This window comes from Pteropus alecto, unplaced genomic scaffold, assembly GCF_000325575.1.
Source record: "Pteropus alecto unplaced genomic scaffold, ASM32557v1 scaffold20, whole genome shotgun sequence".
Classification (NCBI taxonomy): Eukaryota; Metazoa; Chordata; class Mammalia; order Chiroptera; family Pteropodidae; genus Pteropus; species Pteropus alecto.
Window position 1 is genome coordinate 48,073,345 of NW_006436298.1, and position 25,542 is coordinate 48,098,886.

At 40.3% G+C, this 25,542-nt stretch overlaps 1 protein-coding gene across 1 annotated transcript in view; it reads left to right on the forward strand.

Moving 5' to 3' along the window:
* Positions 1–23,766, forward strand: part of MEGF10 (multiple EGF like domains 10) — a 116,376-nt gene extending 92,610 nt beyond the window's left edge. Inside the window, exons 13-24 of the mRNA XM_006913339.1 lie at positions 3,485–3,631; positions 4,799–4,933; positions 5,454–5,582; positions 7,000–7,128; positions 9,447–9,575; positions 11,655–11,783; positions 13,908–14,144; positions 15,218–15,345; positions 16,704–16,827; positions 21,243–21,287; positions 22,121–22,327; positions 23,570–23,766. Coding sequence (XP_006913401.1) covers positions 3,485–3,631; positions 4,799–4,933; positions 5,454–5,582; positions 7,000–7,128; positions 9,447–9,575; positions 11,655–11,783; positions 13,908–14,144; positions 15,218–15,345; positions 16,704–16,827; positions 21,243–21,287; positions 22,121–22,327; positions 23,570–23,766 — 1,736 coding nt within the window. The remainder of the gene's footprint in view (positions 1–3,484; positions 3,632–4,798; positions 4,934–5,453; positions 5,583–6,999; positions 7,129–9,446; positions 9,576–11,654; positions 11,784–13,907; positions 14,145–15,217; positions 15,346–16,703; positions 16,828–21,242; positions 21,288–22,120; positions 22,328–23,569) is intronic.
* The last annotated feature ends 1,776 nt before the right edge of the window (positions 23,767–25,542 follow it).

Genomic DNA, 25,542 nt, shown 5'->3' on the forward strand with positions numbered 1-25,542 from the left:
TTAGTCTCTATTAACACCAGGAGGAAGCTCACACTTCACAGTGTGGCCTTGTTGGCTCTTCCCTATGTGACCACTGCCTCGCTGCCCCCTACGTGACTTCTGCCCTTCCCAGCCCCAGTTTCAATTGTCCCCAACTTATGATTTTTAAAGAATAAGGCACATTTGGGCCTCCGAGGCTTGCTCCCACCTTTCCACTCTGCCTTCACAAGCTACCTCCTTACCCTACTGTGATCCCCAGACAGAGTTGGTTTTTCCTGTTCTAGGGTCATTGTCACTCGAGATTTGGAGGTCTTTCTTAGAGAACCTCTCATCAGCAAGTCAGCAGCTGCCAGGCCCCTTGGATGTTTATTGAGTTGAATTTCCTTTTCTGTCTTTGATAAACAAGGGAATAAAAAGCTGTCCTGTAGGACTCTAGCAATATTGGCAAAGAGTAGGATGAGGTCAATGGAAATAATTCAGGAATAAAACACATATGCACATAACATACACAGCCCACTCCTCCCCACCCCCCAAAAAGTGGTTAAAGCAAACTTACATTTCTCTATCCTGGAGAGTTTCACTTTAGGGCTAGCCTTACATAGAGGTCACATCAGTAGCAGTGTATAGTGTGACCTAGAGAAGCACTTACCTTGATATCCCTTCTGTGAGACTCATTGCTTGAAATTCCACAATTAGAGGTTTATTTCTTAGGCTCTTAATATGTGTGTTCTCTTAAAACAATATTCTCCAGAGACGGTAACACCTGAGCAATAATAAATTTATCTTATCCTTTCCTGACTATGAGATGAAGGGAAAGATAAAGAGGGCACAGAGACCTAAAGGAAAGAGTAGCAGTGGGAGAAAATGGTGCTTCAAGAGGATAAAAGAGCTTCACACTCTTCCCTGGAGTTGCCCCCTGACTGAGACATACTTTATATTTGTCTTCAAATAGGTTAGGCATTAATATCTGCAAAACGATGACTAATTTTTATGAGTGATAGAGAAAAAAAAAGATTTAATATTTAGGGGGAGTTGGTAATAGAATTGTTATAAATTACTTCTCAAGGAAAGAATTCATTGCACTCAAATAAAGGTTATTTAAAAGTAAGCTTGGTCCTGTTGAAATATGGGCATGTGATTGGAGACAGAAGATTTGATAGATGATCTCTAGAATTCCCTGTGATTGGTTGGAAATGGAATGATGGGAAAATCATGTGAAACAAGCTTATCTTGCCATATCGTGGGCCTTGTTACTTACATGAAAATTACCTAGAAAAAGTTGATTATGATTGATGATTATGCTAACTAGCTGAACAAGCCTGTTAGGGAAAAGGAATCAGATATGAAATAAACCATCACTTATTCAGATCTGTCAATCTGCCCTACAGTCATTTTTCTCAACATGCTTTGACTGAGAATGTGCTAAGTCATATATAAATCATGATAATCTATAATGGAAAAAAGCAACATATGCTTTTTGACCTGAAGTAAACTCCATTCCATCTTAACTGTATTGATTAGGTTTATTGTGAAGGAGAGGTTTGACAAGTAGCTGATAAACGAAATCACCATAAATGGCTAAATCTCCCTTCCCCAAGCTCCCACCCCACGAAAAGAAAAAGTGCCAAAAAATCAGGACTAACATTCAGGATGATTTTCAGATTAACAAAGTAATTACTCACCCACTTATCCAAAATTCTAACTGGGATTTGTGTGGGTGGCTCCAGACTAAAATGGCCAAGGTGTCAGAATCTGTAAGAAGCGAGTTCGAGTTCGAGTGTCAGCTGCTGTTAAACAGTCCTGGCTCACGTCAGCACTCAGGGTTCTGAATTTGAATAGAGTAAAGCCTGTAGCAGATTACATTTGTTGGTACTTCCTTCAAATTCACAAAGCCAAGTTCAAGTTTGCGGTCTCCTTTAAAGTGGTTTACTCCTGCATACAGTTGATAGTTGATGCTTCTGCCTAGGATAGGTGTGAGTCAGAGCACCAGATGAGATCCTACGGCTGGTGAATCACACAGAATTTGCAATCCATCTCAGCTTTTCAAAAGAGATTTGAAAAACAAACAAACAAACAAACAGAAAGATCCTATATTTACAAATTCAAGGAAAGAAATATAGTTGGCCAAAACTCCATATTTTATTCTATGGGGAACTCTTAAACCCCAATCAACTTATAATGGGCCTGGTCTCCTTTCTTTAGCCAGTGGTCCAAGCTAAAATAACAGTCTATTGTTGATTCAAACTAGACACATTGAGGTCTGTGCACTTTCATGCCGGCTTAACAGCCTTTACCATGTGGGAGACTTTCATAATGAGAAAAACAGAACAGTCAAAAGTGGAGTTATGGTTCAGAAATGGCTGTGTACTAATTAGCAATGTGCACGTGATAATTCGAGGCTGCTTCTGCTTTAAGGTTCGGGCCATAGTAACTTTTCTCCTAATCAGTTTAGACGCAAAAACTGTAGTACAAACACTGCCTTTTCAGCCTCCTTAGTGCTGGGCAGTGTGTACGTGCGTGTTCTTACTGTGTTTTCACTTGGTTGAAACCCAGCAGTCACCAGTTCACTACCAATTATAGCTCATTCTTATTACCTCTCAATGCAAAGAGCATTTCTTTGAGTCGTGAAGAATTCAGACTTACAAGAAAGAGGTCCCTGTTGTATTTCAGATACGAATTTACAAAAGACTTCCATTTACTTCAAATAAGACTTGGTTTTTCTTTTTCTTTCTGCACCTTGGATTTTTCTTTATGTTTCCTTGGGGCATTTTGTTCATTCATGACTGACTCTAAAGTTTCTTTATTTCCAGAGTGAGTTAAACACCTACATGAACTTTCATAATAATCAATAGCTTAGACGACAGCTAAAAATAACATTAATTGGGATATTCCACCTATAGCTGCCCAATGTCAGATTAAATTTTTAAAGAGGAATTTGGTGGCACAGATTAGTATATCTTTCTGTGCTGTATGATGTATTATCAAAATATTTTAAGACTGTATTTATTTGTTTGCTCCAAAGGGAGAGTTTTCTTTATATAAATCAATTTAACCATCTTTTATTTCTCCTTATCTTTTTACACTTTCTCCATTTCTCTGTAAAAATAAAGAATAGGGGCAAGGATGAGGTTGCTAAGAGCTAAATGATGCAATATTTTTTGCTAAATTTTGCCTTTAAGAGAGCCCTCAGGCTTCCCCTTTGCTCTGTCTTCCTAAAGAAGAAAATCAGTATAACAAAGATGTTTCATTCCTTCTCTTTTATGACTCTATTGAAAATCATCCTGGGATTATTTTAATGTTATGATGATACATGATCACACAATATAGGATGGTGTATTGATATGTATAAGTGCATTTTAAACCTTATACCACATCCGCTCATCGTTGCCTGAGATAACTCGGCTTTGACACCATGACCTTATTCCCTGTCTCTGACCTACCACCGCAGAGGTGCCTACCCACCTGCCCTGCTTCTCACTCAGCCTTGCCGTGTGCATCGTTCCAGGTATCCACTGTGACAGCGTGTGTGCTGAGGGACGCTGGGGCCCTAACTGCTCCCTGCCCTGCTACTGTAAAAATGGGGCTTCGTGCTCCCCCGATGATGGCATCTGTGAGTGTGCGCCGGGGTTCCGAGGCACCACTTGTCAGAGAAGTAAGTGTTTCCTTAGGCGGCGATAACGTCATCTCTTCTCAAGGCACCATGTGCAGAAATATCATCTCTGTCCCACCTCTCAGTTCCTAGGGATGTTCTGTTGTAGTAGAGGGCAAAGAGGAGTGTAATAGGTCACCCTGTCCTTTCACAGAGCTGTCCTCGATAGCACTTCCCCAAGAGTTTTATTCCTTCCAACCTTCAGGACAAACCTAACAGATGGAGCTCTAGCCATTTCTTCTCAGTAATGATTTCATTGCCTCGTTGGCATCATCATCAGGATATGTTTCTTGATCCTGCCTTAACTTGCAAATGATGTTCCAGAAATCCATTGACCTGTAAATATTTTATTCAGCAATTTTGGCATTCGCCTTACTTCAATTACTAGAAGTCAACATCAGCCAAACCTTGAGGCGAATCATGCATCCTGCTAGTAGTCTTAAAGTCAGTGCTATGGGGAAAATAGAATTGCAGAGTTAAAAATGCGGGCTGTTGACATTGCTCAATAGAATTTTTAAGTTAGGAAATGATCCATAAGATTTTACTAAATATTTCAGTAAATGCACTCAAGACAGGATACATGTATTTTTTTTACTTACTTCTTTTCATTAAGAGCGCTATGCCGTCATTCTATATTTAAATCCAAAAAACATGTCTTGGGAAGAACCTAATTACGTAGCATTTTGCTTATTTACTTTTCAATCACAGTCATTAACCTGGACCACATTGAAGAGGAACCGTCTTTTAATTCGGACTGTAGATCTATTTAGTGCCAGCAATGACTCTTAAAGACGAAAAGCTCAGCACATGGCTAGAGAGTATTTATTTGGGCCTTGTTAGAATTTAGAATTTTATTTCCTTCTTTCATTTACTTGTTCAACAAAAGTTCTTTGAGCCCGTGCTGAAACCTCAAACAAATTGGGGGCAAACATGAGAAAATAAAGAAGGCTAACTTATTTGCCTGCCCTCGTGCAATTCAGAATGTAGTGGCTTTTTTTCTTTTTTGAGGAGGACTCTTCTTCCTTTGGTGGTGGTGGTTTCACACTTGGAAAAGTCTCAGTATCATTAAATAATTTTTTTTTTACCCAAAACTTGAACTGGATCTTGATATGGGATATGAAAGAAACACATCTCAGGAAAGATAATTGTTGACTTCCCTTCTGTTTTCAGTCTGCTCCCCTGGTTTTTATGGGCATCGCTGCAGCCAGACATGCCCGCAGTGTGTGCACAGCAGTGGGCCCTGTCACCACATCACGGGCCTGTGTGACTGTTTGCCTGGTTTCACAGGCGCCCTCTGCAATGAAGGTAAGGCACACAGGCGTTTCTGAGGGATATGTGGTGATGAGCGAGCCCCATGCAGTCTGTCCTCAGACTTCCCGAGGACATGTCTTCAGCTAACAGCTATCGATGCCTCCAGTATGCCATGTTCGCAGCTTCTGTAAATATGACTTTGAGCTTTGGAAAAGCTGGCTTGCCACTCTGGCTTTATTCTCCGAGCTGTGCTACTCTTCGGGTTTAATTAAAACAGCCTTCCATGAAAAATCAATATGAGGAAGGATTTTTGACTCCCTGAGTGAGAAATTATGAAGTCAGATTTCTAGAAATGTGATGATGTCTCCTGGCTCAGGATGCCTTAATGAGGGTGTTTGGCTTCAGGTATTTGTGAAAATGAGCCCATGCAGGATGAGGGATGGTGTTGAGTGGAGGCAGCTGCTAAATGGGCAGCTGGGTTCATGACCTTTAACATTGTTTCCTGTCCCGAGAGTCTAGGGTTCTGTGAGATGGGATGTAATTGTGAATTAACTGACTTAAAACTTATTCACAGTGTGTCCCAGTGGCAGATTTGGGAAAAACTGTGCAGGAATTTGTACCTGTACCAACAACGGAACCTGTAACCCCATCGACAGATCTTGTCAGTGTTACCCGGGGTGGATCGGCAGTGACTGCTCTCAGCGTAAGTCTTGTTTGAGAAGAACTGAGCAACTATTTTTATTTGTTTTCAAAGTCTTTAGGATCGAAGTATGAATGGTTATATTATCAAGAAAAAAATACATATGAAAAGTTATGATACATTATTTTAATTTTTAAATGGCTTTCTTTATTAAGAGCTCTATGTAACGATCCTATACGTAAATCTAAATAATGTGTTAGAAAGAACTTAAATTAATAACACTCTTGCTTATTCGTTTTTCAATGATTCTTCACCCGTAAAAATGAGAGTCATGTATGCAGAAAATCTGTTTTAAGATTCACTGCAGACCTCAACTGTCAGCTATTATTTTTTCCTTGCTCTTGGGAAAAAATGGTTACACATTAATGGGACACTTTTTTTCATTTTTAAATTTATTTCGCATTTATATATTGTTTTTACTGGGTCATATTCCTTACTGGGTAACCATATAGAAATTGTAGGTGGTCCTCTTTTTAAGCAATTATATTCTTGAAACATTAGTATGAATAAAAAGGTTTTGGTAAATCATTTTACCATATAACCTTTCATTACCATTTCACAGATACTTTATCTGAGGTTCTAATTGCCCTTCAATGGGCAAGTATTGATAAGATTTAGGCTTATTTTGCTTTAAATCTAAGATTTTTTTTTTTAATCTATCTTAGATTGAATCTAAGATAACTTAAGATTTGGTTTATTATTTTCTGCTTTTTCTAATTTAGAGTTTTTACAAGTAAACCAATTCTTTCATACAGCTGGGAACCTAACATTAAAATAAGTCTGTAATGACAACTCTGGAATAGGGTGACAAGTGCCAATAGCTGAGATCGAAGACTTGAATTGCATGACCTTGTGTCCCTTAACCTCTCTGGAGTCACTTAATTTTTTCTACCTGATCTCTGCTCAAACATCTTCGCCTCCTAGAAGCCTCCCTTAAGGGGGCAGCTTCGTCATTCTTGTCCCCCTTACCCGGTATTATTTTTTTTCATAGTTCTTACTACCATTGATTTTTTTGGTTGGCTGGTTGGTATGCCTGCCTCCCCTACTAAAATATAAGCTTCCAGAAGGTAGTCTGGACTTTGTCTTATCCTCTGCTTTCTCCCCTATTCCCTGAACAGGGCTGGGCACAGAGGTGCTGAATGTGTACTTGTGAAATAACTGAATCTGTAAACTTGAGATGATTTTCACTCCACCCAGCTCACTCCACAGTCCGTGAATGAATATGTATATCAGTAATGCTGTCACAGTCAGCATTGCCATTTGGGTTTTAGTCAGATTTGGAGCACTGTGTTTTCTTAGCCCTGATGCACACTGCTAAGCTCTCACATGCAAGGAGATGTGGAAGGGTGGATGGAGTTCTCTCTGCCGGGTGCTGGCCTCAGAACTCTAACAGCACACTCTCTGCGTGTTGTGGTTTCAGCTTGTCCACCTGCCCACTGGGGCCCGAACTGCATCCACACGTGCAACTGCCACAATGGGGCCTTCTGCAGCGCCTACGACGGGGAATGTAAATGCACTCCTGGCTGGACGGGGCTCTACTGCACGCAGAGTAAGCAGCCAGCCTTCTGAGGGCCCCCAAGGGGAACCACTCCCAAGGAGGACATAGCCTCACAGCCTTACCCTTGGCCCACAGGAGCTGAGCTCACCAAGTGTTTCTTGCATTGCAGTGTTTTGTCTACAAAATGACCTCTAGACATCTGAATTTCTCTCTTAAGTGGATCAGAGTCGCCACGTTCCAAGTTTTCTGTCTCTATGTCATATTAGGGCAGTGAGGTGAAGCAGTGCTATACATGATGATTTGTTTCTTCCCCTTCTTTAAGCAGACCCTATTTACAGAGATCAAACCCCCTATCGTGTATTCTAACAGCACGAAGGTTAGAATAAGTGACAGTGATTAGAAGGATAGCGGAGATGACAAGCCTCAAGACTTCATGTGTGCTCTTGGGGAAGATCGAGTTCAGTGGTCTTCAAACTTTAGCCAGCTTCAGAATCACCCCAATGGCTCCATAAACAGGCTGCTGGCCACCGTCCCAGAGTGTCTGAGTCAGTAGGTCTGGGGTGGGACCCGAGAATTCATATTTCTAACAACTTTCCACGTGGTGATGCCAGTCTGGGATCATGCTTTAAGAATTACTAGTTCTTTTTGCCATTTTTTACCCCATAGCATCCTAATCATTTCATCTTCTATGATGCTTTTAGCATCGTATGTTATAATGTACAAAGTACTCCACAGCTGGCATCATTGAGAGAAAAAAAAAGACTCTTCTCTACCCTCTTGCCTTTAACTGAATATAGGAGAGAAGACAGGGAAGTATCTATTATGGTTATCATGAATAATAATGTATAAATTAAAATCACAGTAATGAGCTGTGGAAGAAAGATGGGTCAGAAATTAGGCAATTGTTTCATACTAATCAAAGAACATAATTAGAGAACAGACTGAGCAAGTCTTGAAACTTCCTAGAGGTGGTATAGACCTTGAGCTATGATTTGAAAAGAAAAATTGGTAAAGAAGGAGGTTGTTCCAAGCATATTCTACCGAGATTATGTACATACATATAAAGGTCTTTGAGCTCCTTAGAGAAAAGTACTTATAAGTTATTGCTTATAATTCCAAATTTAGGGCCTGTTTCAAACAGAGGAGCTTTTTAAGTGGAAGCGGCACAACATAGTGGGAAGAATATGGGGTCTGGAGCCAGACTTCCGTGCATTTGTATCATGGCCCCTGCCACCCCGCCACTTGCTGGCCGTGCGACTTAGGGCGCTATGGTTTTAGTTCTCATATGTTGGGCAGGAATATCCATCCTGTGTCTCCAGGCTACTGTAAAGATTCAATGAGAGGAAGCATGAGAAGAATCTGGCACGGACTAGGTACTAAATAAGTACACGGCTATGGTGATCATTGTCGTATTCTTGCATCTGTCTGCCTCTGTTTCCTGAAAGTTCAGGCTTCATTAAAACAGCCATTGGACCAGCCCATATTGAAGCTTTCTTTATGCCAGAGAGCCCTGATGGACTCTCGTGGGAAAGCTGCGTGAAAGCCACTAAGGCTTGTGCTATTCCTCAGCCCAAGGGCCCTGGTGGTCTGGGTCTTGAAAATTGTGCGGCACTGTGAAGGTCTGTTGCTTTTATACCAAGCACCTGTGAAGTGCAGGGTTTTTTATGTTCAGAATGCTACCCCACATCTTTGGTGAAGGAGATAATATCACCTAAATTAGTAACAGATACAGTGGACAGGACTACTAGCAGAGCTGGAAACATTCTATACTGTAAGTAAAAGCATACAGGTAATTTTAATAGAAAGTACTCATTTCAGTCCATGTAACTTGAGTCCAGGATTCCAGTAGTTGAGTGAAAGCATGGGAGGAAGTGCGCCCAGACTTTCGCAGGGTTGGGGGATGCCTTGTTAGGGAGACACTAACTAGTCTCACCTCCAGGGGTACCAGAAATGGTGAAACTGGCAGGTATGGAACTGTTCTGCCCTGCTTATGAATTACAACCTCCTTGCAAGAGCTCCGTCTTGAAACTTCAAAGAAGGCTTTGTGACAAGCTGAGATATGCATTATTGTCTTTTTCGCCCTGTAGCCCATCTCTCGTTTGCCCCGAGAATACTCGCCGGTGGTGCTTGTGGCTGTAGTGTTTATCTTGAGATAACTTGTGGATTACAGTCTTAACTTTATCCCCAAAACGTAGCATTCCTATGCGTGATGTTAGATGAACGCTGGCAGCAAGCTGCACTTTTTTCTTTTTTCCTAAACGGGAAAAGGGCTAGTGTATCAAGGTTTAAACACAAACGGTTAAGAGGCAAGAGCTGAGCTGTGTTTCTCCTCAGCAGCCTCTTGACTCCTGCCATCCCTCCTCTCACAGGGTGTCCCCTGGGGTTTTATGGAAAGGACTGCGCGTTGATATGCCAGTGTCAGAACGGAGCTGACTGCGACCACATCTCCGGGCAGTGTACTTGCCGCACTGGGTTCATGGGGAAGCACTGTGAACAGAGTGAGTATGAGAACATGACATCTCTAGATGGGTTTTCTCCCTAGAATCAGTTTTCCTAGATGTCTAAAAATATTAACGCGGAACTCGCAACTTTTAAGTTGTTTGAGCAATTGACTTCTTCTCCCAGAGACTTGGCCAACTTGAGATCCTTACTAGCTTTTCCTTCGCTGTCTTTTTCCTCAAAATTCAGAGTAACTACTCAGTTCTTAGGGTGGAGGGGGTGTGGCTATAAGACTGAAGACAGAATTCAAGTTTTCCATCTGTTCATCCTGGCTCCCTCTTACTCTCCTTATTTTTGGAACGTGGTTGCTCAGAACTTTAAAAGAGCCAGTCATGCTTTCTTCATGGCAAAGGCAGAGCCTGGGTCTCACGGTGAAGGAGAATGCAGGCCAGGCTGAGTGTGCAGGAGGCAGAGGGGTTGGGCGAACAAGTCCATGCACATTGCCACCCTTTCGACAACCTTCTCTAGAAGTAATTTTAGACCGTTTCTGCTAAGAACTTCTCGTCGTAGTCTTAACAACCTTCAAGACAATATGTTGCCTTAAAATTTTATTGTAAAAATTCCATCCTGGGAGAATATGCTCTTTGGAATACCCATCCCTGGTTTTCCATTTCCTCCCCACCAGCTATGCATCTGCTTACAAGGTTATAAGAACATTCAGTCTTAGACTGAGTATTTCAGATTAGTTTATCATTCCTTTCCTCTGTGACTTTCAGTATGCAAGAGGAATTAAATAAGGACTTAGAGCTATATGGGGCAAGAGAGCTCCCTCTCACCAAACGCTCCACTCTTGGGAAGGATGCAGCAAAGATTACGTGGCTGTAGGAGCAATGTGGCCTGGAAAGACTGATCAGCACAGCAGGATTTTGGCAATAAAGCATCAGTCTCCCTCCACCCCGCCAGCGCCTCACAGTATCCCTGGACAGTCCAGTTGTCTCAATCTTATGTGCTAAACCCTAGAATATTTTCGCATATTCTCCTGCCTCTGAAATACAGCAAGAGCGACATCTAAGAAGCAGCCTGGACGGAGAAGATCCAGTTTTAGTTTTGCTCTCTAGTTCATTTAATCATGAAACAGAAACCGAGTCACACAGTTGCCTGCACACCCATTGTGTATATGAATATTGTGTATATATACAAATGTCTAGACATATGTGCATATACATATGTGTATGGAAACCATACTAGGCTCTAAACTGACTTTCACTTGAATGGCAGACTGGTTATGGTCTTATTAAGTAATTCTCTTAAGTGCTTCTGTAATTACTCTGAACATCAAATTAAGACGACCCTGTTTTTGGAGACTTCTCCCAATGCTCATTTGTAAACAGAAACCCTGTTTTGGACAGAGAACTCGAATAATAACAGCACATTGCCCCCTGCTGGTCACTTTACAAAAAATCACTATTTTGTCATGATTTTTAAGTTTAACACACCTACGCTTTCCTTTGAAAGTCATGCCTAAACTTAGTGGTAAGATTACATCATAAAAATCCCACTATTTCGGTCTCTCAGCCTTCCACCTGTGAATCCAATATTTGAGTCATCTTATGGTAAATGAAGTTCTTACCTAGAAAATTAACAAAACTTGCCCCCTTTCTCTAGCATACCCCCAGCTAATTCAAGTCAGAATGTGCCATTGGGAGGATCTCTGAGCCTCCAGTACTTGTTCTCAAGGAAGCATCTCTAGTTTATACATGTCAGTCTGGTCTCCTTCTATCCCAGTTTTTCCTGGTGGAAACATCTTAAATCATCTTAGTGATAATCTTCATCAATTCCATTGGGATTCTACAGACCCTCTATGTACCCAACCAGTAGATGGGTACGTAGAAGCTGAAAGTGTTGGGAGCTGTAATGAGGGGCTCAGTCTCCAGCCCTGTAAGTCACCTGGCCTGTGAGTCCCACCATGATTCAGGGAATGCTGGCCAGCTCTGGGATACCCTGGGTGGTACAAGTCTGCCTGAACAGGACCCCCTGGAAGAGCTGGCCTCCAGACACACAGGATCATACAGTGAAAAAACAGCCTTGCCTCGGATTCCTAAAGCCGGAGAGTTATTGGACTTTCATTTCCTTCTCAGAGTGCCCTGCAGGAACATATGGCTACGGCTGTCGCCAGATATGTGACTGTCTGAACAACTCCACCTGCGACCACATCACTGGGACCTGTTACTGCAGCCCAGGATGGAAGGGGGCACGATGTGATCAAGGTAAGAATACTAGTGAATACCTTGTATTGTTTGACCACCACCTACCACCCAAGATTAAGTATCTTTACCTGTGTTATCTGACATACTCCTCATCACTCTGCAAGGTGTAGCTGGTTATTTATTTAGTTGTCAGCTGGATGTCTTAGTGTTGCTGTCTTGCAGAGGAAAAAGCTAAAGCTCAGGGAGATTGAATATATTTGCCCAAGGTCACATAGCTACTATAGAATGTCAGGGCTTCGATACCATGATTTCCAAAGCTCATGAACTTTCCACTCTGCCCATAATTTTTTTTCAGCCTTACTGAGGTATAATTAACCTATTAAAAAGTGACACATATATACAATTATACTACATATTGATATTGTCACCGGTACCCCCTTGGCTCTGAGAAATCACTGATCTATTTTCTTTCACTACAGATTTAGTGTTTTTTAAAAATTTTTATATAAATGGAACCATACTGTATACTCTTTTGTCTGATTTTGTTTACTCAGCATAACTATTTTGAAATTAAACCATGTTGTAGTGTGTGTCAGTGGTTCTGTTCTTTTTATTGCTGTGTAGTATTCCATTGCATGTATATACCATAATTTGTTGGCTCATTCACCTATTGATGGGCATTTGGGTTCTTTCCAGTTTGGGGCTATTACGGATAAAGCTGTTATAAATAATAGTGTATCAAGTCTTTGTACGGACATATGCTTTTATTTCTCCTGAGTAAATTTATAGGAATAGAATGATTGGGTCATATTGTAGGCATATAGTTAACTTGTTAAAAACAGATACCCATGATTTTTAACTAGGGCGTGTATCACAGTGACCTGGGAATACTTGTCCTGTACATAGTCGCACTCAGGCAGTTCCAATTCTGGGGTGAATGGGGCCTTTGAGAAAGTGCTTCTGATGGCTCCTAAGCATGACCTCCAGAGCGTTCCTGCTGCACATGGTGCTCTCCAGCAGGTAATAAGCACATGGTGTGTAAAGACTTTAGAAAGTTCACGCAGTGTTGTAGATGCAGTCATCTTACACTGTAGACTATAGACTTACGCTGTAGGTACTCGTTTAATTTTCTTTTATAAAATAACTTTTCATGCTCATGACTTATATTTGACTGTCATAATGATAGGATGTTATATTCCACAATCATATCATTATTGCAGGTACATTGTAATCACACTGCACTGGCCTTGGTGCTGTGTGTTTCAGGGCAGACTGTTTTATAAGAAGGTCTAGCATTTAGAATCACAAAGTCATAGGGACATTTGAGCTGAAAGCCCCTTCATGGAGGCCAGTTTCCTCATTTTCAGATGCCAAAACTGCAGCCTAAGATCTTATGGTAAAGTTCAGAATATCTGGATCAATTATTTTAGATGCCAAGTTTCTTGACTCTTAACCCATATCTTTAGTGTCCTCACTCGATGAAAGAAGAGGAAGAACTGTGGAAAACTGAATTTTAAAGTTAATGAGTAAGATTTTAGGATGATGTCATCAGGTATTAATGGGACAGACCTTTCTGTCATAGAAAATAACCGCAGAGAACAATATTTTCCAAGGTAAAAGGTGCATTAAAATCACAATAAGGCAGAACCTGATCTTGGACTAGATTCATGATGGAGTTATTCTTACTTGGAAAGAAAGTAACTTTACTGTTAAAAATATTAAGGGTAGACATAAAATTAAATTAGGCAATTGAGACGTTTGGGAGTGGTTCCCTTCAGAAACTCCATGGTTCCCTTCAGAAATTCGATACTGTATCATAAATAAAGCACAATAAAAATTAGATGAAGTATTACTTTTAATTAATCATTAGCCTAAGTGTTTAATCTGAAATGTGTGAGAAGTTCCCAAATCCTACTATTGAATCTTGGAATTCAAGAACGCCTGTCTTTTTTTCTTTTTTTTTTTTTTTTGAGGCTGAGAGCAAGCACACCAACAGCATCTGAAAATGAGGTGTGTTTGTTTTTCCTTCCTACTTGGTTTCCCAAAGTTTCCAAATTAATATTTCATGAACTGAAAATATCCAGGTCTTAGCATAGCAGGAGATTTTTTTTTTTTTTCTAGAGAGCAGACATTTATCCAGCACATTGTCATCCTTACTCAGATCTCTTTTTCTCCTTTTCCTAGCTGGTGTTATAATAGTTGGAAATCTGAACAGCTTAAGCAGAACCAGCACGGCTCTTCCTGCCGATTCCTACCAGATCGGGGCCATTGCGGGCATCATCATTCTTGTCCTGGTTGTTCTCTTCCTACTGGCGTTGTTCATTATTTATCGACATAAGCAGAAGGGAAAGGAATCCAGCATGCCCGCAGTGACCTACACCCCTGCCATGAGAGTCATGAATGCAGACTATGCCATTTCAGGTAAGGCTGGAGTCGTTAGAGGCATTTTACTCCTTGGAAAATAAGGTTTCATTCTAGTTCTTTGATGCTGGGTATTTAGTGGTGCTGCCCACTGTTACTGTCAATTCACCTTGAGAAAATGTTACATTTGGAAAAGAAATGTTGTTAAAAGTGTGTCTTATATGTCAACAGTAGTAAAATCATCACTGTTGTCTTTTATGAGGGTTTTTAAATTAACTTCATTACGTGGTTGCCTTAGTTTGGGGGAATTTCAACCTGGAAGAAGCTTTGCTGGGCACCTAGTCCCAGGCTTCTGTCATTATGTGGGCGACAGGTTGGAGAAAGGAGAAGTAGCTGTAACTTTACCAGGGTGATGGAGCAGATCGGGGATGAGGACCAGGTCTTCAGTCCCGGGCCTTGAGTTCTTTCCATGGTTCCCTTCAGCCTGTCCCTGGGCCCACACGAATCATTAACCACACAGCAACCAAGTTACATAAAAAATAGTTTTTTGGTTTTAGCGAGAACCAGGGCAGGTCTTTAAGAAAACTCTTTTGAATCTTCCTTTCTGTCACAAGTCCCCGTGAAAGTAAATTTTACAGTATGACATGCTTAATCATGAGAAGAAGTAACCACTTTAACTGAGGAATTTAGAAACTTAAAATATTTATTAATTGTGGGGCAATTATTGAAGGATTTGAGGGGTCACATGTTTATAAATACACTGATTCTGGGAGAATACATAAAGTAGCTTATTTACCTACTAGTACATTTCTAGTGCAGAATATCGTGTCAAGAACTCAAGTGTTTAAAAAAAGAAGAAAGTTACCGCAGAAGTAGCTTCAAAGCAATGCCTTCCCAAAGCAAAGAGCAGTTAGTTATCTGTGGATATTTTCATACTTTTCAAGAGGGCGGGTAGGAAGGCAGACTCCTGCTGCTTCCAGGAGCTTTGCTGAGTATGCTGGGCAGAAGGGTATCCTACCCAGCTTGTGATATGGAAGCAGTCCAAACGTTTGTTCTTGTTAATTTGCTTCCCTCTTTTCCCACCCAGTTTTAAGGGAGCCTACCATCTTAACCATTTCCTTGTCTTCTTGCAGAAACTCTTCCTCACAGCACCAGTGGAAATGCTAACAGCCATTACTTCACCAATCCCAGTTACCACACACTCACCCAGTGTGCCACATCCCCTCACGTCAACAACAGGGACAGGGTGACCATTGCAAAGGTGAGAGGAAAGGGCTCAAGTTGTTGAAGGTGGGCAGGGGAGAGAGGAAGGAACAAGCAGATACGAGGGCTGCTGTTTGCCAGACACTGTTCTAGAAACCTTATACCTATTATCTCATTTATTCCTCTAAACAGTCCTGTAAGTGTGTATTCTAATGGGGAATTTAAGTCACTTCCAAACATAGCTCCCTGGCTAGAGAGTGAGGCAGCTGCGATGTGAGTCAAGGTCTCCCTGTCTCTACAATTTGTGCTTTTTCCATTGCACCTCTTTGGAAAAAGTTTTCTAATATCACATGAGGTTTTAAGATAATGTCTCGTAGCAGAACCATAGCAGACTCAATCCTGGGTAAAATTACCAAGTTTGTCTTTTCCAACCATCCATCTCCGAGTGCCCTTTCCTGTACTTTCATAACAACCAAACAACGACAACAACAACAACAACATGTACTTAGGTTGAACCACACGAAATTGCATTTTTGCAGGTCAAAAATGATCAAATAGGAACAATGTGCTGAGCATTTTTATGTGCCAAGCATTTCTAATCATTTTACATATAGAAACGCATTTAATCTTCACATCAATCCTGTGACTCAAGAGTGATTATTATCCCCATTTTAAAGATGCACAGAGAGGTTGGAGACCCAGGGCCATCCAACTTGGAACTGCTCCTGTAGCACCCCAGCTCACCCCAGGTCTCTGCCACAATGCTCTGAAATCCCAAACATTTCTCCCCTCCAATTGCACCTGAATTATATTTCCAATCTCCATTGTTTAGTTCCAGCTCGCCATTAGAAGAAAACCAAGCTAATTAAATTATTTCCGTTGCAATTAAGTTAATGCAGCTGGATTTTAATTATAGCGCCTCCTAGTTAAATTGCACTTCGCACTCTCCAGGGACTTTCATATTCATCATTCCATTTGTTCCCATTCACATTCAGGGAGGGAGGTAAAGGAGATAATCTTATCTTCATGCTTATACCTAAGAAAACAGCTAAGAGTCACTTGTGACTCATATAAGATCATACAGTGTATGATAGGAGAGCTCAGACCAAGAATTTTTTTTCAATTCAAAGTTCCATGTATGTAAATCCAAGTAAGGTCTAATTATTACGGGGTAACGACGTGAAAGGAAGTTGAGGCAGTGGAGGGCACAGTTCGGGCCGAGGGACACGTACTCCTGCTGCCCTCTGCGTCCCACCAGTTGCGAAGTGGTCACCTCTGCCGCTCCGCCCAGCCTCGTTTAAGGACCAGACCTCGATACACGCCGTGGACTTGCTTACCCTAGATCAGTGCCACTGTGCCGGGGAAAGCCACATCGTATTCTCTTTTTACATCTTTTGTTGTTTGTATTTTTAACAGTCAAAAAACAATCAGCTGTTTGTGAATCTGAAAAATGTAAATCCTGGAAAACGAGGCCCTATGGTGGATTGCACCGGTACGCTGCCTGCGGACTGGAAACACGGCGGCTACCTCAACGAGCTTGGCAAGTGCCCCAGCCCGCGCGCGCCCGGACAAGCTCCTTTGTCTCGTAGTCACCTCAGACGGTCCTAGATTTATGTTTGTGCCAAAGCGGTCTATTAAAAACATGCATAAAAAATAATAATAATAGACTCATACCTAACCCCCGTTATGGGGCTTATTATCCTGCCAAATCCCTTATTTATTCAACATTTACTGAGTTTCCGCTATGTGGCAGGAATGTAAAATGAAACAAGAATCTCTGCCTGCTTGTAGCTTACATTCTAACACTACATATATTAATTTACACAATTATCACAAGTACTCTAATAGGTAGGACTATCATCATCATCATCATCTCCATGTTACAGTTAAGCTGAGTCTTTAAAAGATTAAGTAATTTGTGCAAAGTCTCAAAATCTGTTGACTGGTGCAGCTGGGATTTGAACCTAGTCAGCTGGGTGTCAGGATGTGTGCTCCTCTTTGCTCTCTTTTAGTATGGGAGACCAGTGCTTGAGGCCCCCTTCCCCTTTTAGTGAGGAAATGGAGATATAGTAAGTCAGAGGGTCTCAAGCATTTTGGAATCAGGACCCTTTCACGTACTCTTACAAGTTAGCAAGGACCCCAAAGAACTTCTGTTGATATGGGTTATATCTAGTGATATTTACCATATTACAAATTAAAACAGAACATTTTAAATTGTTATTTATAATAACAATAATCTCATTTCATAACATAAGATGCATTTGATGAAAAATTACTATGTTTTCAAAAAAAATAATAGAAGAATGGCACTGTTTAACACTTTTATAAAATCTTTGAACATCACTCTTAACAGAGAACCGCTAGATTTTTATTCTGCTTCTGTGTTCAATCAGTAGTGACCTCACATTTGGTGTAGCTCCTGGAAAACGCCACCATGTCCCTGAGCGAGAACGAGAGTGAAAAAGACAGACAATGTTGTTGTATTACCATGAGAAAAGTTTGGATCTCACAGCCCTCCTGCAAAGGGGCGGGGATTCCTGGTCTGCACGAAAAGAACTGCCATGATTGAGTGTGTGGCGCCATCTCCAAGCACTTGTACCTTATCCTCAAGGGGGAGCTTGGTGATGTGGTATCTAATGTGTGCGCGGTGCCTTATTCGTAACAACCCCTTATATGTATTTATTTGATGGTAAGGTTGTCATGAAGCTTAGTTAAATTTGAATTTCAAATAAGCAACTAATATTTTTAATATAAATATATCGCAAATATATGAGGCTTGGGGCATACTTACAGTAAAAATTATTTGTTGTTTCTCTGAAATTCAAATTTAACTGGCTTTCCTGTGTTTGCTAAATCTGGCACCCATACTGGTGGGCCCTTCCATGGATATTGTTTTGTAGAACAGGGGTCCCCAACCCTCAGGCTGTGGACTGGTGCCAGTACCGGTTCGTGGTCTGTTAGGAACTGGGCCTCATAGCAGGAGGTGAGCGATGGGCAAGCCAGTGAAGCTTCATTTGTATTTGCAGCTGCTCTCTAGCTAGCATTACCGCCTCAGTTCCACCTCAGATCATCAAGCATTAGATTCTCATGGGAGCACAAGTCCCTGGTGCCAAAAATGTTGGGGACCCTTAGTGTAGAGGAAACAAAATGGGAAGCACAGAGAAGTTAACTCTTTTGTCCAGGACTTCTTGGGAGGATGGAGGTAAAGCAAGGTCTTCCAGTAGGTCTTCCGATTGCTCCCCCTCGGATCTTTCTGTGAACACCATATATGTGTCCAGTCTCCTGAGCCAGATGTCAGAACCAGTCTCTGTGGGCTCAGAAATCCCCTCTTAATACAGAAATGCAAATGTTTAAGCAGGAAAGTAAGTACAGAGTCTTAACATTTATCTGTATTCTACACCAACATTATCAATAGGATGTGTATTTTTACATACACACAGTAAAATTATTTATATAATATACTTATTTACAATATACTTATTAGAGAAATGATTTATTGGAGAAATTATTAGGGAAGTTTTTAAAAACTATAAATTACATTAATAATTTAGCTCAAAGAAGTACATGAGTTGATATTCAGTAAAATACCCCTGAGGACTCCTGAGAAAAATGTTCTCTTGTTTGACCCTCACCTACTGTAATTTATTCTGACTCCAGAACACACAGTCACTGCATTGGTCACAAATAAATCTCTGCTTTCTGTCTCAATGAGACCCAAGGGACTGATTATTGGGAACATAAAATCTTCATTGGAAATTCTGAATCTCCTTGGTTTGTTTCATCCCAAGAGTAATTCTGCATTTAATGTCCCTCTAAAGTTGTTGCACAGAAAAGTCTTCTCTTACAAAGAACAGAGTAAGGCACATCATGGATGATGAAATGTGTGGGTGTTTTAAATGATGGAAAAGTTGTGGTGATGTTGTCTGAAAGAGCCCTGAACTTGACACAAAAGCCCTGCGATCGATTGCTGGTTCTGTTATGTGACACTGGGCTAATCAATCTCTCGAGATTGGTTTGTTCGTTTGTAAAATAGGGATAATGACTGTGCTCTGGCTCATTGTATGAATTAGATTAAACTGAGCATCTGAAAGTGCCTGTCCTAGGATTGAGACGTGTAGGAGTTTATGAAGAAACCTACTTGCTCCCTTATTCAAACAGCATCCCGATCTTCCAAGGCACTGAAGAGAGAATCTGGCAGGGGTGTTTGTTTTCACAGCCCCAACTCTTGTCCCCTGATTTAGTATCCACCCCATGTTGCTCCCTTTAACTCCTTGGGAAAGGCTCATTGCACAGCTAATGCCATGACGTGCATTTAACAAGACTTTGGTACAGTTTGGAAATGGCTAAAGAAATTTGGCAAAGAGTAATATATACAGAGTTCCTCGATAGGGAGCTCTCAGAGACCACAGGCCCTGCCTATCTTCATGGGATTCTTTACAAGGTCTAGGAATCACCAAGACTACTCTCGGGATCAATAATTTGCTAGAAAAACTCACAGAACTGATGGAAAACTCTCATACCCATGGTTATAATTTATCACAGCAAAAGGATACACATTAAAATCAGCCAAGGGAAGTGACACATAGAGTCAACAGAAGTTCAAAATGTGAAACTATCAGTTGTCCTTTCCCAGTGGAATCATGCAAAGTACCAGCTTTTCCTGGCAACAGTCTGTGGCAATACACATGAAGTATTGCCAACCAGGGCCAGTCACCTCAGCCTTGGTGTCCAGAGTTTTTATGGGGGCTTGGTCACAAAGACTTGGTTGACTGTCCATATGGTTGACCTTAAATCTCTAGCCCATTGAGAGGATGAGCTGATACCAAGAGGTCCCGAAACCGTCCCATATATCACTTTGTTAGACTATCCAGTATAGTCCCAGGCTCCCAGGTAAACAAATACACTTTTACTGGGCAGGACATTCCAAGGAGACCTCCCAGGAACCAAGGCCAAAGGCCAAGCCTCCTTTCGGTAAGCTTAATTCTTCATTATGTACTCTTATCCTGCATCCCTGCATAACTCGGTGCCTTTCCTACTATCTGGGAATTTGGTTAGATGTCACAACCCAGACCCAGGAGAGTGTGCCTGAGAGGAAAGCTTCCCATTTCTTGTCCCACAATGTTTGATATTAGATACAACCTGTCCACTTAGGGGATCCTCCTTCTGTCTCCACAAAAGCATGTCCCCATAGGACATCACCATCAGAACCTGAGTTTAACATCACTCTAAGAAACTCATGCACAGTGACAGGGGTCATTTCTTTGTCTCATACTTATTTGAATGTTCACACAAGTTATTGCTTTACTCTCTGTTTTTAACCTAAGCCCATAACATTCCTTTAAAAGATCATTGCAAAGGCCTTGGGATGCTTACAGATAGACTGAAGCTGAGGGTGGTATGACACAGGAAGTGTTACAGTAATGAAAACACCATCCATTTATATGGTGCCTCAAAGCTTACGAAGCCTATGCTCTATTTCACTTAACGATCCCAACAACACTGTAAGGCTTGGAAGGCAGGTTTTGTTTTCTCATTTTAGAGATAAGGAAGCTGACACTCAGTTGAACATCCTGCCCATAGTCATGTGGCTAATGAGTGATGAAATCAGAGTCCTTTGTCTCAGTTCTAGTCCTGGCTCTGTTCTTTCCACTGTGCAACCTTGAATCAAGAGTATTGACTCATCTGTGCCTCAGTTTCTTCCCTGTATTGATCAGCCTTTCCCAAAGTCACTGTAAATGAGCAAGAGAATGATCGAAATGATGTATGTGTGTTTTTAATTCTAAGCACTAGGGCCATCTGGGGTAAAGGTTTAAAAAGCAGCAACCTTGGTTATGTTTGCAGCGGCGAGGTAGAGTAGGGGCCCAAACCATCTTCCTCCATGATGTTGAAATATCAGATGGGCTTTCTCTTGCTTTCAGTTCTCATTGGGTATTTTTTTTTCTTCCATTATCTCAGGTGCTTTTGGACTTGACAGAAGTTACATGGGAAAGTCCTTGAAAGGTATGGTGTAAATCTGAGGAAGAAACACGTTTATCAGAATCACAATTCTTAAAAATATTTTTACCTCAAAGACTGAGCTAATTTGCCAAACGAGCAAGAGTGACAGTGTAGAAAAAATGTAGAAAGGTTAATGTGGTTACTCCAGCAAACGCACAAACACGTTTGACTGACATCAAGCGAGTGGCTATCAGTGGACTTCAGTTAGAGCCTAAGTCTGGGGGAACACAGGTTTCAGCTTGCTGGGAAAACACACCTATTTCCTTCAAAAGAAATATGGCTTATGAAGAGAGAAAAATGTAAAAAAGGAAATAGGAAGAGATCAGCATGGTTGCATGTTCGCTGAGGCCTGCTCTTGAGGAGGAGTTTGAGTTATAACGTCACGTGCCCAGTATTTATGAGGAATTCCAGTTTTACAAGGAATCCTCAGCACAGATGCCTTCCTCATCATGATGATAGAATCTTCTTGTGCTCCTGGGGCCATCAACAGATGCTTTCTTGATTGAAGCCTTTGAGAATTTAGATACTGTTAGTAAACTAGAATGAGATTAATTTTTACTGAGTGTGATAATCGAAAGGAAATCAAATCCATGATGTTTACATTGGCATTCACCTTAGAGAAGAGCTAAAAATACTTCATAGTTTTTTGTACTTTATAGTAATTTTATAGCAAATTCTCTCCAAAATAAGTAGAAATGTATAGCATTCTTTTCAGTGTATATAATTTAGAAAACTAGCTACAAAGAAAAACTGCCCAAGTAAATTATCACCAAGAAAAAAAAATAACATTGTTCATGAAATAGCATCTGCTTTTTTTCCCCTATCTTTCTTCACAGACTTGGGAAAGAATTCTGAATACAATTCAAGTAACTGCTCCTTAAGCAGTTCTGAAAACCCATATGCCACTATTAAAGACCCACCTGTACTTATCCCCAAAAACTCAGAGTGTGGCTATGTGGAGATGAAGTCACCAGCACGGAGAGATTCCCCCTATGCAGAGATCAATAATTCAGCTTCAGCCAATAAGAATGTCTATGAAGTTGGTAAGTTCTCCTAACCAAAGAAAGAACCTAGTATGGGAAGTTTTAAAAAACAATTTTAAAGTCTTTGAGAAATCAACAGCAGTTCATATAAACCTTAGTGAAAATAATGACCCATATTTTAAATGTAAGCTATATTTACAGTGATTTTATTAGTCGGTGTCAGATAAATTATTCAGGGAAAATACCATTTAAAAAATTTAAAGGAAATTTTCTTATCTCTCGTCTGGTCATCCATCTTTTGTTTTGTAACCATAGTGAATATTTTAGCACATATGTGGAAGAGCATATGTATCATATTAGCTAACATGTCGAGTTAGCCAAAACAAATGGTTCTAGTGGATTAAACAGGTGGTTCCAATTCCTGGTTGCATTCAATATATTAATATAATGCTTTTAGCAGGATTGAAAATTTTTACTTTTAAATTTGTTTAATATATCGATAATATTCTCAGATGTGAATCTGATACAAATTAATAAGATTTCAATTTAAAATTAGAGTTATTTTGATGGCTTGCCCTTGCAAGTACCATTTGAGGAAAGGTAAAACATATCAGAACTATCATTGGTTAAATAGTAGGGCTATATATTTTTATTTTTCTTTCTATTTAAGTATTTATGATTTAAACTTAAAAAAATTCTCTACTACTTGTAAATGAAATGGCTAATTTAACTCTAGTCACTAGTAATTCATTTTATGCTACAGACATGTCAGTGAAAAGATATATAACTATTTTTAAAGTATTAAGATAGCTTTTTAAAATTGGAGGCGTAGTGAACTAAATTTACTTTTGAACTGTCTCATAAGCCCGCTACTGGGAGGCGAGAACTCAGCTAAGAGCCTCAGCCCTAACATTGTGAACTTGTGTTTCCATGAATTGAGTTAACGTGTAAGGATCTCAGTCGTCTTACCTGTAGAGTTAGGGGTTTGCACTAGATTATTGCCAACGTTTTTTTAGACAATGATTCATATCCAGGGTTTTTTTAATATCCCCTCGATGTTTTCATCCCAACCATATGGTCATCCTTTGGTTCTCAACACCGTTTGCGGGCATCAGTGGGTCTGCCAACCACACATTAGCCACCTCTATCTTGTTTTTAAAAGATCATTTGTTTTAAAAAATAACATTTTCTTATATTTTTATAAAAACTCCTCTTGCGTGTTTGATAATTGCAAGAAATGCCATATTCTAATTATTAAAAATTTTCTTCGATGATAAATTAATATGTTCCCGGTTATCACAGAACCTACAGTGAGTATTGTCCAAGGAATATTCAGCAATAATGGGCATCTGACCCAGGATCCATACGACCTCCCAAAGAACAGTCATATCCCTTGCCATTACGACCTACTGCCAGTCCGAGACAGTTCATCCTCCCCCAAGCGAGAGGATGGAGGCGGAGGCGGCGGCGGCAGCAGCAGCAGCAGCAGCAGCAGCTGACCTACTGCCAGTCCGAGACAGTCCATCCTCCCCCAAGCGAGAGGATGGAGGCGGCGGCGGCGGCAGCAGCAGCAGCAGCAGCAGCAGCAGCAGCAGCTATTTTTCCCTCGAATGACACCAAAGGACCACTTAGTAGGCCCTGGAACCCTTTCCAGAAACGCAGTTCGGTTCTTCTCCATCCTCAAGTTTGCCACCCTATGTGAATGTTAATCTACTTGGTAGGCATTTGCTGGATGTAAACCAGAAAGCTCAGAGCTGAGGCTGGCTGACCGTAGTCCTTTTGTACAGGTGGCTTGGAAGGAGATATTGATGTGATTTTCCATTCTTGTTAGTTTTAGGCCTGCACCCCTGAGGCATGACTTATTGTAAAACCATGGCTATAAGCATGAACTTGCAGAGCTCCTTCAGAGATATGGGTTGCAGTGGACATTGGTATTATTGCTTGAAAAATTAAGTATTTTCTTTCTCATTTGCATTGTAGAGCTGTACCTAGGATTGTGCAGTTTACCATAAAATTTAGTGTGAATCACTAAACATGTAGAAGAAAGGGGGCATATTATTGAGTCCTGATTTTTTATTTTTTTTTCAGCTGGACTTAGAATTGTAGGGACAACATGAACCCAGAAGGAAACGTTCTATCAAGTGGCATGAGTGAATATACTCTAAATAAACTCTAGAAGTAGATAGCAAATTTAACTATGAAAACTTTAGACATATTTTAGAATGAAGAAATGTACAATTAGAATTACTTTAGGAATACTAGAATTATTACAGGAATCAATATGTGCTAAGCAGAGTTGATTCTTCTCTCTGTTTGACCCTTGGCCCTCTTTAGACCCATGACACTATTCTGATCACTGTCCCTATCGAATACATTCACTATACGAGATCCATAACATATCAGTAATTATTTCATAAATATAGAAATGAAATAATTTTATTTTTGACAGACTGGATTGAATGAGTGTATAATGATTGGAAAAGGTTGTAAATTTTAAGTGTAAGAAGACACTTAAGTTTTGTAAACCATTAGTAATACATGCTGTAATATAGAATTAGCAGAAAGTTTTTATTAATTTTTCCCTAGAAGTGACTGAAATATTTTTGTGCATATTTGAGAAAAGGGCACTTTTCTTTTATTAATTGTTGATTTAGAGAAATTATGCTTAAGCTGGTCTTTTGCATTGCTAATATGACATGTACCCCATTTTTCTTTAATTTGTATTTTCATTTTTAAGTTGTATATTCTATGTTTTGTAGTGTTTGGATTGTTAATGAAAAAATTATATGTTCATTATTTCTTGTATTATTGCCACTTATCTTTTTGCTTGATAAAAATGCATTGCTCTTTTTTTCTTTTGGTGGGAGGAAATGCAAATATATAAATCAAATCTATTAAAATTGGTCATTACTAAAATAGTACTGAAACCATAGATAAATAACTTATCATTGAAATAGAGAAGCTTTTTAATAGTCCAAAATGGAGTTCCTTTTGATCTGTGAGTTCTGAGTCTTGGTTAAACCAGGGGGAAGGGAAGAGGGAAGGTATTTTTACTGAGCGAGTACTACAAACTGATCTTACTAAAGACCTTCATTAGGGTGATTATATAATTGATCATCCAATCTGAGGTACTTTTGAGAGTCAATGAGGGCATTATTAATACTTAACTTACAATGGGCTTTAATCTGGACTGTTCCAGGCAAACCAGAATGGATGCTCATCCTGTGCATACTTATCGTGCAATAACATTTTTACTCCAAGGTAGTTGTCTCGTG